The sequence below is a fragment of the Sylvia atricapilla genome, chromosome 10 (assembly GCF_009819655.1).
Source record: "Sylvia atricapilla isolate bSylAtr1 chromosome 10, bSylAtr1.pri, whole genome shotgun sequence".
In the NCBI taxonomy this organism is placed as follows: domain Eukaryota; kingdom Metazoa; phylum Chordata; class Aves; order Passeriformes; family Sylviidae; genus Sylvia; species Sylvia atricapilla.
Genome location: NC_089149.1, coordinates 19,331,229 through 19,347,563, shown reverse-complemented (window position 1 = coordinate 19,347,563; position 16,335 = coordinate 19,331,229). Strand labels below are relative to the sequence as shown.

The 16,335-nt window shown below is 44.0% G+C and overlaps 1 protein-coding gene across 3 annotated transcripts in view; it reads right to left on the bottom strand.

Annotated features, from left to right (window-relative positions):
- The window catches only part of DGKD (diacylglycerol kinase delta), a 59,161-nt gene continuing 42,826 nt past the window's right edge, over positions 1-16,335 (bottom strand). For 2 of the 3 annotated variants that reach the window (XM_066326221.1, XM_066326222.1), the window contains exons 17-30: positions 15,636-15,764; positions 14,573-14,669; positions 14,168-14,278; positions 13,331-13,427; positions 12,470-12,577; positions 11,752-11,865; positions 11,232-11,366; positions 8,670-8,821; positions 7,843-7,954; positions 7,584-7,676; positions 7,140-7,259; positions 6,682-6,799; positions 5,302-5,432; positions 1-4,185 (exon numbers count right to left, since the gene is read on the bottom strand). In XM_066326221.1, the coding sequence (XP_066182318.1) occupies positions 4,096-4,185; positions 5,302-5,432; positions 6,682-6,799; positions 7,140-7,259; positions 7,584-7,676; positions 7,843-7,954; positions 8,670-8,821; positions 11,232-11,366; positions 11,752-11,865; positions 12,470-12,577; positions 13,331-13,427; positions 14,168-14,278; positions 14,573-14,669; positions 15,636-15,764 (1,607 nt within the window). In that variant the 3' untranslated portion in view covers positions 1-4,095. The remainder of the gene's footprint in view (positions 4,186-5,301; positions 5,433-6,681; positions 6,800-7,139; positions 7,260-7,583; positions 7,677-7,842; positions 7,955-8,669; positions 8,822-11,231; positions 11,367-11,751; positions 11,866-12,469; positions 12,578-13,330; positions 13,428-14,167; positions 14,279-14,572; positions 14,670-15,635; positions 15,765-16,335) is intronic. The other variant, XM_066326223.1, reaches the window with a different exon arrangement.

Below are 16,335 nucleotides of genomic sequence, written 5' to 3'. Positions count from 1 at the left end.
TTTAATCACAGCACAGGTTTTTTATTAGCTGGTTCCCACCCAATGGGCACAGCAGCCCTCTCACAATCAAACCAGTAACAGAGAATCTTTACTGGAAGCTCAGAAACATGTTTACTTTATATACAAGAAAAACATATTTACAACAAGTAAACTATGTACAAAAAAAAAAAAAAAAAAAAAAAAAACCAAGAGACATTTCCACGGTAATCACTGTATAAATTAACAAAATAAATAGGAGGGAAGCAGGTCCCATTCTTAAGGCACAAAACCTTCTTCCCAAGACTGTACAGGGATTCACTTGCTTCCCGATGCTTTTGACAGGATCACAGGAATGGTGGGGAGACCCCTGAGGAACAACGGTCGGTGGACAATGATACAGACATACAGTCACTGCTGACAGTTGTAAAAAAACATCATTTTTCATCCTTTTTTTTTTTTTACAGTACACACATCTTAAGATACAAAATATGTCTTGTAAACAGTCTGTTTTATAAATCACATTGCTATTATGCACATTTTTAAATAACACTAAAACAATGAACAAAACTTTCCACACGACTTGGGTGCAGCAGTTGTAGCACTGGCACTGAAGGCCTTGGCAGAGCTGGAGGCTCCCAAGTGCCAGGCCAGCACCTTCAGGCACCCAGAGGCACAACTCCCATTGGCCACCGTCTCACAAGCTACAGCAGAGAGGCTGTACCCGCCCTCCCAAGGGCAGCCCCCGGCAGGGCACTGCCAACAGCCACAGCTCCCTCCAGTCTCCACTGCATGCAATCTCACTTAGCCCCAACCATCATTCCCCAGAATCTGCCACTAAATATCCAGGGTGTGAGATATGCCAGAATGTGAGAGAATGGACTGAAGCCTCTCCCAAGCAGAAGAAACCCTGTGCCCAACTCACTGCAGCCACTGCCAGGGGTGAGGGATGCAAACAGAGGTGCCACATGGCTTTCACAGGAGTTGCGTTTCTTCAGCGACTAAACACCTGTGTGATATGTGACAGTTCTAGCTTCTCTCAGGGTGCTGTTCCTGAGACTGCTGGACAGTATCTTTTTGGCAAAGCAGCATATTTTTTACTGTCTTTCCTGAGTTTCTCTCTCACAAAAAATTATCAGATGTCAGAAGAGAAATTCAGAATAATGTAGCCAAGAGTTCTACCTGGCTCCCTACTTTGCAGATAGCACTCATTGATGTTCAAGACAAACGGTCTTCATCTATTCACAAAAATCTCACCAACAGAAATCTGCACTATTCCCAGTGAGACACACAGAACTACAACCCTTTGGAGTTTTTTAGATCTATACCTTAATAAATATTCAAAGGCACTCAGGTTAAATGCAGACCCCATTTTCTAGGTCTTAAAAGAGGGCAGAACACCCTCCCTGCCTCTGATAAGTAACAGACAGGAATATAGTGGCTGTCAAGCCTTTGATAAATGTGCATGTGCACAAAAAGGATCTGAAGGCATTGACACAGATCATAAAAGCAAAAGAAATTACAATGGGTCTGTGCAGGTCTCATCACTCATGCAGATGGCCAGGTCTTGATAGATATGGTATGTATTAAGGAACACACTTGAATGTAAAAACTCTTTGGATTCCTCTGTTGCTCTGGGCAGGAAGAGTACAGAGGAGCTGTTTCTACGGAAGCAAGGATTTAATCCCTCAAGGATTATGCAAGGCAAGTGCTTATGGTTTATGCATCCTTAACCATGGGGCTGCCTGGGGAAAGTTCACAGAACAGCTCCTTCACTACATATAGGAACAAACACAGATCTCACCTCTGTGGAGTTATCACCAGCCTCAATCCCCCCAATGAACTCTCCTGGGAAGGCACATGGATGTCCCAGCCATGCACAATTCTGGGATAGACAGTGGGATACACACACTGTGAGGTCACTGCATGCCACCACTGAGGATGGCTGCATCCTGGGGCTCTCCTAAGGAAGTTTCTCCTCATTTTCATCCAGACGCTGCTCTGTGCCTCAACAAGCAAGTGGGACAATACAGTATGCTTGCAATTCTTACTTACCTGATACCTCAGAAATTCAATACAGTTGGAGGGGGTCTGTACTGATAAATAAAAAATACAGCTATGGAAGCAATTGCCAGCATATACATAAAAGAAACACATTCAGGGTAAGGCTGGACATATTTCCTGCTCAGGACCCACACTATTTATATAATAAGTGTTTCTAGCTGGATCAAGCATGTTTAGTCTTCTTTCACCTTCTCATGAGCAAACCCTGTCACTCAGCAAGCTGAGAGGAGACACATGAGTGAATGTGTCTGGTTAGAACAGATAGGCAGAGTCAGAATAACCCTTGGTGAAATACTAGGGAATTCAGTGGAGTTTGGCCAGCTGGAATGAAATCAGCCCAGAGCCTTTATAAGTTGACAAATCTTTACATAAACTAACTTGACTGATTGTTATTAGACTAGAGAAGAGATATCAACTTGATAAAAATCCTTACAAGTGAAAAAAAGAAGAATTATGTCTTCAGCAAATTTTTTTTTTTTTTTGCTAGTGTGTGTGTGGGCTTTTCTGTCTGCAGCCATAGTCAGACAGGTGCCACTCTGTAATAATAGAAAAAAACATACACAGAAAATGACAGAATTATTTAAAATTTCTGCTGTCTCACAAGTTCTAAAGCACTGACTGATTCCCTTTGCAGTGATAAAGACAGTGATATATTTATGCGTGCTGGTCTTGGGCTTTAACAGCCATCCAACTGGTGTCAGCCATCTAGAAACTAGTTCAGACGCACTAATTTTTCCATGCTCCACTGTTGCTGATACCAAAGACAATTTATCAACATATTCCATTTCTCGTTATGATGCTCGTTGGTTCAGTAACAATCCTCCTTCTCTGAGAGCTCTTACAGGAGTCCAAATGTTTGACTGCATAAGGAATCTCTCTCTTAGGAGTACAGCCCAGAATCTTTTGTGTGTCCCTGGAATGAAGGAGCAAGGCAGCGAGAAGCAAGGTGGAAAAGCTACTAAAACCATGACAGGTGAAAAGATAAAAGTACTAGGCTTAAATCACATCTTTTGTGGCAGAAATAGTTTTTCTACACTGAAGGTGAAGTAAAGAAACAGCTCTTGTGTTTGTGGCCACAGAAGTGGCACTAAACAGGCAGGAAGCTACACCTGGCCATTGCCAATCATGCTGCTCCCTCCTCCAAGATGAAGTTAAGTTGTCCTATATCTCCCTTCTTGTGCAGCCCAAACAGCTCATTAGCTTCCCTCTCCCTTTTATCTGGTTCCCAAAGATGAATCTGGAAGCAATGTCATAGCCGATCTCCTGTAACTATTTGGCTCTCCAGAATTTTCTTTTCTTACTGCCAGGAATTCGTGAACAATTGTCTGTGATGACTTGGCACCAAATTTTTTGTGAAAACCTAAAGGTTGTACCATTGCCCCTGGCTGGAAGAGGAGAGCAGGCCCAGCAGAAGGCCCCACCAGCTGGTGCAAACCCTGTCTGAAGCACATGCACTGTTTGTTGCAAGAGTGAGAGTGAATGAGAATCACTGGATTCATTGGAAGAGATCTGAATGGGCTTTGAATTTTAGATGCAAATTGCACGCAACTAGAGATGCATTAAAAAGGGATGAGCAAGATGCAAGGAGAGGCTTTGGCCCACTTAAATATGCAAAATACAGGTGTGATATACAGATAAGCAGAAAAGTTTCGGGTCTGAAAAGACTGTTCAGATGCTCCTGAACTAAGACTGGCCAACACATCTTTTGCCCTGAATGATTCTACTGTGATGAAGTTATCCAATAAAGGTATCTGTGTTACAGTTCTCAGGAGTCCTGCACTGTCCCTGGAACCAGAACTTCCCATGACACAGGACATGGCTCTTCAAACAGTGAGTGAGTTCTCTCCAGGAGGCTCTGTCAACTGCAGAGGAAGCGCCTCTTCACTGGATGCAGTCATACTCCATAGGAAAAAAGTAGCACCATGCTTGGTTGATATGAGCTCTGAACAGCTAAAATTTGGCTGTCCAGCAGAGACAGTTGCGAGCACATCTGCTTTGTGAGGTGACTGCTGTGCAGTTAGGGAGAATGGTAGACACAGGCTGTGAAAACAGAGGCTAAGCCTCGCTGGCAGGAGTACTCCGGCTCAACTCCTTGATCCCGTGCAATATCCTCTTCATGTGACCCACTTTGGTCACACCCAGGTCCTGGAAGTAAAAAGAAAACCTTACATTATGAGAAGGAGGGGAAACTCCAGGTGGCCAAGCAACAGTTACAAACTAGTCAGCCAGTTACAAAGAGAGGAGGAAACTAACCAGAAAAATTCCAAACCTGAGGGTTATATACAGAGCCTCAAACCAGATGTCAAAAAGCTACTAAGGAATGCAGACAAGGCACAGAGCAATGCAGAGAAACAACTGCGGACTGTTAGCCAGAAACACAAATTGCTTTGCCTGTCAAAGACTGCAAGAACAGAAAGAGCACACAGACATCAAGGACCTAAGCTATTAGCCAAAACATGCAGGAAGAACTAACCAGTCACATCTGATGGCTGGGTACCATGCAACAAACACAGGCTGTAGGCGGATGACATGCAGAGGGGTCAGCTACACAGGTTACAGCAAACCCCACCATGGGAAGATGGTCAAAATGATAAATAAAGATTAGAGGGGCATTGAACAAATGCCACACTCTACTTAAAAAAACCCAGTGTTTTCCTGCTCTATGCAAGTCACCAGAATGATGACACAAGTCTCTTGCACATGCAAAGAACCACCACTTTCAGTTTTTCTCAGTAGAAACAATATCTCCTGCTGAAGAAATGAAAAGTTGTGCAGTGTGGTTGCTAAGCCCTCTTAAAAAAGATTCTCTCCATCCCTAAGTCTCACTAAAGTGCACAATCACTTTTTCTGGTAACAAGGAAGCGTGATGATCTATTTGTCCAGTCACTGCACAGTAAGAATCCAATCTTCCCAATTACAGCACCTTCTGCAAAGATGGTACAGTAGCTGAGAAAAACTTCCATCATTAAAACCAGAGACTCTCAAGAATACTGTTGGCAATTTGTGTGCTGGACTGTATCACATCTCCAGGAAGCTGTGGGAGAACTGGACAGCTGGTCCCTCCACCACTTCTTCTACCTCCCTGCTATTAAAAACCAGGTGACACAAAACGGTGAGAAAATAAAATGAGGCCGTAGTGAACCTGTTCATCTTGCCAAGGCACCTGGAATGAACAGCAGGCAGACCACTTCCAAGCACATTCAGCACAGAAGGTCATGCAGATGCAGCTGGCTATTTCTCGTGAGCCGACCGTGAAAGTACCTTGAGGTCCCTCCGTTCAAGGTGCAGGAGCTCAGAGCCCCGGACGTCATGTCGGATGAAGATATCCTTATACTCACAAAGACTGAGGTGCTCAAGCCACGCCGCAACCTCCTCCGTTCCCCAGAGGTGAACTGTTAGAGATGGAAAAGCAAGAGTGCATTGAGTACCCAGAATCCCAGGAGACAGGGAGAGATGAGGACACCACAGCACTCAGTGCCAGAGGAGGAGGGCAAGCAGGACCACAGACAGCCTCTAAGGGAAGGCAGCACAATCTTCAATCTCGAATGAAGGAGGTAGGGCAAAACAAGGTAAGAGATGTTCTCTTAAGAAGAGGCCTGCTGCAGTACAGCCAGGAGGAAGTGCATATTTGTTTTGATGGATGGGATATCTTTTGATGGGGACAACTTTTTTCAAGTTTACCCCCATGTTTAGGAAGAGTAAATTCATTGTGTATATTCTATGTACAAAACGACAAATTCATAAAATGTATGATGGAGTACCAGAGCACAGATTAGTTTGCACATTATTATGTACAACCACTTGTGCTCAGTAAACAAAATGGCAACCTCTCTTCCCCTTGTCTGAGGGAGAGAGGAAGAGTTTAGACTTCCACCTTCTTGCACAGTCTCTAAATAAGAGAATAATAAAATTTCTCAGTTTTGGGAGGCAGTGAATGAAAACCAGCTTGTCAGACAGGAGATGGTACCCACAACTCCACAGAGGACAGGACCCAAAAGCCAAACAGAACAGGTCATATTTCTGAATTTTGGAAGAAAGCCTTCAAAAGGAGAGCATTAACCAAAAATCAACCAGAACAATTTAGAGAGAAAATGTCTTGAATGGCTATTTGTTGATTCATGGCCAGTTTTTATCTACTGACCAACAGGATTAAAGGTCAGAGAGCACCTGTGGTGATGCTGATCCCCAGCCAATTAGACATGAAACTTGATTAAAGTCTGAAAGTGAATCCATGAGAAAAGTATCATTTACTGTATCATAGAGAACAAGCAGTGAAAAGACTGGAGTTATGCGGACTTGGGCCCCACAGTCATTTTTATACTTAAAATGCCAAAATCCTCAAATTCACTTCCTTAAGCACCCTCTGAAATATCCCTGAAAATCTGTACGGTGTAGAGGAGAATTCTTCAGAGGGTACCTCCTGTTCCTCCTCAGGAATGTCTGCATGGTACAGGGGCACCATGACTCAGAGGGGAGCAATAAGATATTCTGCCACACGAAAAAGACTGACTAGACCTGCAGGAAGAGGCAGATGCAGGTGAAACAGAAGGAGAGGATGTGTGAGGAAACAGACCAAGAACAGGCAGTGGTGTGACCACACTGATGTGACAAAAAGACACAGCGAAAGAGCAGACTTGGTACCCGGCAATCCCATGCTACTATGAGTCTCCTTATTTTTGTTGTTCTTCTCCTTTTTAAACTTGGTCACCAGGCGAAATTTGCCACTTCGGCTGCGTTTAGAATAATCCAGCATCTGGTTCTGCAAGAACAGAAAGGGAAAATCAAGAACACAGTCATAAACTGATTGGAATGGACTAAAAGAAACAAACACTGTCAAGCTCAGCTCCATGATCTTGTAAGAAAGGAAAAAAAAAATCCTAAACTCATTCTGATCAAGACAGAAAAGGAAACAGAGAAAGCTGATCCCATGTCAGGCAAGGGATCTTAACAGGAAATTATTTTCTTTAACCCTAGAGAATCAAGTTTCTTTCTCAATAACTTTTTCTCACATCAGTCTTATAGTAACAGGAAGTCAAACACACAGAGCTAACTAGGGAAAAAGAGAACATCTAGGGAAAAACAGCCTTGCTTCTCCTCACCTCCTCATCACAGGGCTCCATAAGCTGCCACAGCCAAGGGATGTCTGCCAGTTTCCTCAGCTGGAGGTCCATGTCTGCCAGGGCTGCCTGGAGCTGCTCCTTCTGTGGAGGATCCAATTGCTGGATCAAGAATAGAAGGAAGGCAGAGTTAAAAGCCTCATGGTAGAACACACAGCCAGGACCTTGAAATTCCTAGCTAACAAAGCAGGAAAGGGAGTGCAGAGCAGGTACTCTGCCCAGACCAAGTTAACAATCCTTATATTTTCTGCTCCAAGCTTCACAAAACACCCATGTAGCAAAATTTTCTGTAGCAAGTGATTCCTGGATGATAAAATCTAAACTGACTTAAAGACTCCAAGATCTCCAAAATGCTAGGCCAAAGCAATAGGAGGAGAGGGGAGGGAAGTGAGAGGCTGCTTTTTCCTCCTGCTTTGTGCTCCTTACCAGTGCCATTTTGCCTGCCAGCAGCAGCTCTGTCTCATTGTGCAGGGCTTTGACGTTATTCACCATCTCTACAACAAGGCTGCAGTTCAGACCCTGCAGAGAAGCAATTCATGCACAAGTTAAGCTTGGAAGTGCAGAGAACTGAGCAGTCAAAAGAAAGAAGTCTTAGACTAGCAAGGCCTACTTTTGGTCAGTCAGAATGGAAAACCAAGAGCTCTGGAGGAAGGACAAAATGGGAAATGCCAAGTGAGTGCAGTACCTCTGTAGACTTGGATTTGGCGTAGACTTTGTCCATAGACTTGGAGCTGGCATTGACAGCATGGGCAAGCTCCTGTTCCATGTCCTGATAGGACTGAGCTATTTCCCGAATGCTAAAGAGAGAATTACAGATTGCATCAGTGTATGCTCAAAGCCAGAGATGTCTCCTGACTGGGTATCCCATTTTAACACCCATACAAGTGATGAGCCAGAGGCACAGCCTCTGGCAAACCAGGGCAGTTCTCCTGCCACACTGAGCACAAGCAAGGAAATGCAGCTCTCACAGGCACAACACGTTCAATTCTGCACACTAGAATCAATGTGAAATACAATCCAGGCAATTTAATATGACCAGAGTGATGTGACAGACAGCTACACTTACAGCAGTCTTCTCTAATGACTGGGAATTTTCTCTAAGAAGCCCAAAGGAATGCCTGGCTAAAGGATGAGCAGGCAAGCATACATTCTGGGCACTGTACAAAAACTTCTGCTGGGCAAAAAGGTTACAAGAACCCAGGCTGTCACCTGAGCTCCTTCAGAGGCTTTTGTTTCTTTTCTGAAAAAACTACTTTATATTCAAAGGTAACAAATTCTTTCAGGATTAAAGGATTCGTGTTTGTTCATGAAAGTAACATTTTTTTTATTCAAAATGGCCTAAGAAAGCTTATTGAGCTGGGACACTGAACAATGAATGATGCTATTCCCTGTGACATGGACCAGCAATGATGCAGGTAAGACTGAACAGGAACATCTCCAGAAACAGGAAGCAGGACAAGAACTTTAGGCCCTAAAGGAGGCTCCATTCACTAAAAGCAAGTTGAGTCACACCTGTGGATCAGAGCACCTGCAGCTTGACCAAACTGGACGATCTGGGTGGATTCTTCTTCAGACATGATCTCTGGTTGCAAAGAGAAAGAGGAGGGCCGTGACAACTCACACTTTTGTTTGTCCTCCCAAGACTTCAGGGTGCTCTCAAATGCCTAAAAACACAGCAAGCAAATTAGAAGGTACCTTGTAAAGCTCCTACAAAAACCCAGTGACTGTGCCTATGCCTCTAAAACATGTAGATCTGGTACAGGCACATTTCATTGCAGGGCCCAGTAGTTAAGTTGCTTATAACTTTGCTAATCAGCTGGCTGAGATGAAGTTTTCCATGTCAAACATCTGCCTTGAATTGCTTAAGCTGAATTTCTGCTTAAGCATAGTTTTAGTCAAAATTACTGGGCCAGTTCTGAGGGCCAGACTAACAAAATCCAACAATCTCCCACTGGTGGCAGCCTTTTCTTTGAGCAGGTGTATCACCTTTACACTTCAATATTACTGTGACACTTCACAGCTTGAAATTAAAAATGTTCAAGGCTCTTCCTTATCTGAAAGTAAACTGGGCTTCCCTAGCAATTGATGGGCCAAGCAGCTGAGCTCAGTGCTAAGACCTGTCCCATTTGCAACCTAACAGATATTCCTGTGGGCAGCAGCTAGTGGTGTGGGAAGAAGCAAATAGAAGGATCAATACTGAATATGGTGAGAATGAAAACTATGGAACCCTGTGGTAAATCACTCCCTTCCTCTACTGCCCCGATACTGAAAAACCAGGCTCTGTCAGCTCAGTGCAAGCTCACTCTTGCTGATGACACTTCAGTGGTCCAGATGAGGCCAAATAAGGGAATTTGAGTTTTTCCATCTTCAGTTTAGGAAACTATATATCCCAAATCACATTTGAAAAACTTTACCAAAGGAACAGGGTCACATGAATGAAGGGAGGACTCCACTTCAACTGAATAGGACAGGTTTGATCTGTGAAAGAAGGGGCATGCAATGACCTTTAAAAGGACAGCAGGAAAAAAATAGGCTAAGTTGAGATGAAGTTGAGTGTGCAACTGCAAAACTGGAACCTCTTCCTCAGCGACAATTCCGTGACTACAAAACCAAGTTGGGAGGCAATTAGGAATGGGCTGACACAACCATAGTTATAGCTTCTGATGGCTTCACATAGCACACTCAAAAGGGACTACTTTGTCCTCTCTATCTCTTGTGCTTCATGCCACCTTTCCCACCATGCCCACATATAGGTTGCCTCTCCTTTTTTCCCTCCCTTTACCTTTACAGCAGCAATCCTGTTCTCTCTCTTGCTCTCTGTGCTATCACTCTCCCTCCAAGTGTCAGTATGATGCTGCAGAAGGTCCTACCCTTCACAAAAGATTGTGTGCACTACTCCTGTCTCCTCTCCACAACATTCAGATCAGAACTGACAGGACAACTCCTTGAACTCAAAAGAGGATAGGTTCAGCTAGATACAAGGAAGGATTTAATATGATGAGGGGGATGAAACACTGGCACAGGTTGCCCCAGAGAAGTGGTGGATGCCGCATCTCTGGCAACATTTAGACCACAGGCTGGATGGAGCTTTAAGCAACCTGGGATAGTGGAAGGTGTCCCTCCCCAAGGCAGGGGCTTGGACTAGATGACCTTTAAAGTCCCTTCCAACCCAAACCATTCTGTGGTTCTATGATCAACACCCACTGCTCTCCCAGTTAAGAGGTCTCCAGTGTCCTACCATAACAGGGGCTTTGTATGCCCACCTTTGCTTTCTTTTCATATTATCTTCTTTGTAACTCCCTGCCAGGCAATGTGCCTCAGGCCTATATCAGGCTACTTTCCCTTTTCCCCTTTGTTGTACTCCTTCTTCTTGTGATTCAGCAGGACAGTCCTTTGCATAGGACTTTGATTTGCTCTGGAAGCTGGGTAAAGGGGTGTTATACTGGAAAATATGAAGCGCTGCTATCAACTGAACTGTTTACACGTGGACAGTCACAGGGTTGGGAGGACTCAAAATCTGTCTGTACCACAGCAGGGTCTTTATCTTTTCCTTTGTCTGACCACTGCTCAATCACCCAGCAAAAGAGCAAGGAGGCTTCCTTATCTGCTGTTATTCATCAGATATATTTGAAAAGTACGAGGTGAGACTGACACACACTTCTGAACAAGGCATAAGACACTGTTTTACATGGTCAATGAGGTATAAGCCACAGACTGAACAATAATGAGAAATTAAAACATTGACCGTCTGAATCTAGACAATCCACAGCACTTGGCGATGCAGGCATCCTGTGGAAAAAACAGCATGCAAGTGTGTTAAGAAACACTGTCACAAGGCACCTAGAAAAGGAAGTAAAATAAACTTGCATAAACAACCTTATTTATACCATTTCCCAAGTGGTGAATGCAAGTTTAATCACATTCTTTCTCAAAAGATTTACGGTATGTAATGAAATATGTGTCTTCTATTCACAAAGATAATATGATGTTCACGTGTGGCTCGTGCCACACTCTCCAGAAAAATGTGACATCAAAACACTTGGATACTGCACAGGGAATTCAGGATGCTCTTACCCTGTCTCGGGTGAGGGTCTGTGCCCTGTTCTTATGAACAATCCAAATGTAACCTGGAGGCTGGATCCAGGCTTCTCCATCCACTTGCACGGGAACTCCCTCTTCTCCAAGGATTGCTATCTTTACTGTTCGGCACTGCAAGGAGCAACTGGGTCAGAAAAGCTCTAAATGTTGATTTTCCAAAAGCGTAAGCCATTCTCTTTCTAAAGCCCCTCCCCAGGTCCTGTAGCTTTGGTGCTACTTGAGGCACACAGGTCTGGGCAGCAGGACACACCTCACCCTTGAGCAGCAGGGACCACCTGCTTTGTCTTTGAATTAAGCTGTGTTTGAGTTGTTGGTCTAACTCCTACTACAATGAATGCTAGTAAACAATTCCATACTGAAATTGCCCCTGAGCATGTCCATTTTCAGCCCTGGTGGATGCTCTTCCCATGGACCAGAGAGAGCAGAAAGAAGGGCTTTACAAAGTCACCAGCTGGAGAGGGGGGATGCAGGAAGAGCTCACAAAAGCAGCTGATACCTGTGCAATCCGGTGATGCTGTAGGTTTATCACACGTGACACTGCCATCTGCATGCTACCAAACACGGCCACCACCTCCAAAATCTTGTCATCGAAGGAAGGGGCTGTAAACGTCTGCCACATACAAGGGAGAGAGAATTCGGCTGAGGCACAGCTCTGCTGGAGAGGTTTCCTTTACCCCCTACTGGTGCCGACCTGGAGGTTGGCTTTCAATTGTGCTCTTTAATCTGTATAAAATTAATAACAAGGCTAGAAGGTGAAGATCTGGAATGAACTAGGAGGGAGAAACAGGAGGCTTCCAATGGCTAAAGTATAATGCAGATATGAAGGCCATGGAACATGTAGGCCACAAGCCAGTAACTATTCTTTTGAGAGCAGGCACTCCATTTCCAAAAAATACAATGCTTCTGAGTGAATCTAGCTGCCTTTGCCTTCAAGAGGCTTTATTTCTCCTTGCTTCTCTGTGAGGACAAGATCAATCTAAAGAACTTCCTGCAGGTCCAAATGTTCTGGTGATGTTTTTTTTTATGAATCCTTACAGATTGCCTGGGTATGAAAGCTGCTCAAGGTTGGATTTCAGTATCTCAGCCACTTCCAACAGAAAGTGCATGCAAACAGGCCCTCAGCCCTCTTCCTTCAAGCACTATTTTCAGAGGCTGTGACCTCAAAAGCAACAGTAAGTAGAAACATTACCTGTATGGTCTTAGAAAATACTCACATCATCTTCCTTGGTTCCCCCCCAGAAGTTAGTGCCTCCTGCATAGCTGGGAATGTTGAGTACAGCAATCCCCTGGAGACTGGGCAAAGGGATTGGCCTCCCATCGCACTGCACAGAAATGAAGGCAACACTACTCTCAGCCCAGCAGGAGAGAGACCCTCCTGCCAGAGCACATGCTCTGTGAACAGAAAACAGCCAGCACCATCTTAGTAATACATTAATTCAGGCTTCTTCCTGTTCATTCTTGGCCTAGAAGAGTAGAAGGTATGCACTCAAGCCTCATGAGCCACACATCTTCCGGCAGACACAGATTTTAGAGAGATACTCTTGCTTCTTTTCCTCTGACAGGTACAGGGCACACCTGAGAGGCTTGGAAAAGCCTCTTGATTTATTTCTCAAGTAAGTGGAATAAAATTCCTGAAACATCCATGTGATGAAGGTCTTCTCCTGCAAGTTACCTGTTTATGCTGTACATGACCTATACAAAAATACTTATTTTTCAGCTGGATGCACATTATAAGCACAGTTAAATTCAGAGCTTTCCACTGCACTCACCATCCAAAATTATGTGCTCACATGAGATACCACATGGAACAGAATAATGCTGAACACTGCACTGGGAAGAGCAAGTAATTTCCAGCAGGATGATACTTCATCCCTTATGGGCTGAGAATATAACTTATGCTCCAAAACTAGGAAAAGCCACTTTTAGTTAAGCTCGGGGTGACATATTGCCAAGTACATTTTTTCAGGCAGGCAAATGTCACCAAGCCAAATGACTACGCCAAAAATCACAGTGCCTGAAGGAGATGGAATTAGGCATCCCAGTCTTAGGAACAGAAGAACATGCTAATTCCTCACCTCCAGCAAGACCTTCTGCTCCAGGTTTTTATATGTTCTGTGCAGCAGCTCCTTGGTCCCCAATACTCCATACCACATCATGTTCTTAGTACGACTTCTAAGGGGGCAAACAAAAAGACAAAAAGTCATCACAGACATTCACCCTTTCACTAAGAAGGAATAAAAGCTTCACACTGAAATGGTGCCTGCTACATACTAAACCACAAAGGTGCTCTGCTTCCAAAAAGGGTCAATTGCTCCAAGTGGTCACTGTGCTAGGAAACTTCCTTTTAAATAAACATCAGGTAGGAATCAAACGTGAGTAACAGACACTACCAGAAACATACATAGACTGCCCTGGCACAGAACCTGTCCATCTTATACACCAGGACATCAACAGTGCTTGGCTGTATTAGCTCATATACACCAAACATAGCCAATCTCAGGCTACACAAAGCATCCTGTAGTTGCTCAGGTCTTCAAAAGGCCAAACCTGTAGCTTGTACTGAGTCAGCATCAATGTCAAAACCAGCCTCTGCCACATTTAGAACTGAGATGTGCTTCTCTCATAGCTAAATAGCAAGCCCAAGAGAAAAATCTGTGAGTGAGATGACATAAACAGAAGACATGTGCTAAATCTGCACCTATGTAGCAACTTAAGTACCTTATAGCATAATGAATCAGTAATAAATCAGTAACTTTTCTCTTCCATTGTGATTTCAAGCTTTGAAGGAGCATTACGTAGACAATACACCTATTCAGCATATTGTACGCAATCAGCTTCAAAATCACACAGAAGCATGAAGTGGTTCAGTCCCTTTTGGTATCAATCCAAATGTCATTTAAAACCAAACCCACCTGCATTTCTCTGGGTGCTCATCACGTTTGTTGTTGAAGTCCAAAGAAATCTTTGCATCCAGTCCAATTCCAAAGTAATTATTCATGACACACTTCTCTGTGTAACATTCACTGCCAAACAGAAGAAGAAAACTTCCACTCCTAAGTATCGGTACCATTTGCTGCTTATCTCACACAGAATTATTTAGACTGGAAAAGACCACCAAGCCCAACTGTGTCAGATGCGTCACTGCATGTGTAACTCCATAAACTGATCCTTAAGCCCTAGAATCCAGCATATGGATCCATATATGTAACTCCAGGCTGCTGCAGTCCATTACTTTGGTCTATAAATTAATCCCCCTCTCTGCTGAGGTCTGTTTGCAAACGCCCACTCCCTCCCTTCAAGCTCCTGAGCATACTCACAGATTTTCAGGCTCAGAGTTAAAGGGATCAGCATGAATCAACAATCGGCTGATGACAGAGCTCCCAGGCAAAGAACCTGACATGCCAGCACGGATATCTGTAGGAAAATCGACCATGGAGAAGAGCATAACTAAGAATAAGCAGAAGGCAGGTAACTTCAATCTCAAAGACGACATGACAAGAGTTGATACATTGTTCCATCATTCATAAAGAATCAAATAGCATTAGTGCTTTCTTTCACTCCAGAGGTTAGTTCTTTTGACAAGGAGAAGAGTTTCTGGGGCTGCCTGCAGGGTTTCTGACTGACAGTGTACTGCCTAAGGCTGGCAGCATAGTTATATAGAAACATGGAAAAGGGAAATAGGAGTGTCTGCAGCAGGTTTTTTTTCCCAGGGTGAGACACGCAATATGCCTGACACAGTGAATAAAGGAAAAGGAGCAGGACTGAAGCTATGATCCAAGTTGTTCAAGAATTACTGTCTTCTGCTTCTTAAATTATTAACTGGTGACCCACAAATAGTAGGTTTGTCAGAGAGAAAGAAAACTACCTGCTTCCAGAAAGAGCAATTTGAACAAGTAATTTGGGTAAAGAGATGTAAAGATACGGCCACAGTGATGGGGAGAAGCTGCTGCACATCGTGTGGGGGGTGGGAATTCTGCTGGGTCTGTGCACTTCCAGTCACTTTAGCCTTCACATAAAGGAACTGCTGCTCCCAACCTACAGCTGCCATTCTTCAGAAACCTTTCGCAACAGCATAATCTCCCCCTTCTCATTGTTACTCTGAGATAAGTATCTCCTTGCAGTTGGCATCTAAATTCTGCCACTGAATGGCATTACTAAAAATCTGTGTCTAAGTCTTAGCTGCAAACTGGAAACTACTACAGCTCGTTCCAAACCTCCACTTGCAGTTATCCACAAAGGGATTTCTCTCACGGCTGACCCTGCACCAAAGGGTATCTGGCAGGACAATCCCATGTTTTCACACAGGGACTGCAGCCTGTGCTGCAGTCACCCATGCTCCAATTGGCTGCTTCGGTGGGACGTGGTGGGTGTTACACTTACTTGGGTAGAGGATTTTTGTATTCAGCATTGGCAAGTTGTCCCGGCTTCCTGTCTGGGGAGGAAGGGATGCAGAGCTGCCCAGTGACAAACTTCCTTTGTTTATTAGTCTTTCACAAGGAGACTTGGAGGCTGTAAAACACAACACAAACTTGGCTATTGACAAACATAGTGCTGTGAATCAGACTAGCACATGCCAAGCAGCAAGACTGGGTTAGGAATCACTCACTCAACAGCAAAACACTTGAGCCCCTAGACAACAAAGAATTGACAGAACCAGTCATTAAGAGACAGAGATGTCACAAATATGCTGCTGGAAAACCCCACAGATGAGAAGTACCAAAATGCCAAAAGAAAAATATTAGAAATGGAGATGAGAAAAAGCTGGTGCCAGCAGCACAACAGACAGGGTATTTGGCTCCAAATCATTACTCAGGGAAGTCGAAATGTACCTGCAGTGATCAGGGATCTTTAACAAATTACTCACATAACACAGTTATTAAAGCAAACTGGCTGCTGTTCTCTGTCATCTGCAAAGGATGACATGAAAAGTGCTCAAGACTGTCCTTGTCCAAACACTGAAAGCCAAGAGACCCCAGATTACTGGCTAAGGTGCAAGAAAATTTCTGAACCCTAGGCTTCATATGCTAAGAACACAGACCATCCATGAGAGATGCAGCAAAAAACAGGGTGTATAATGCAC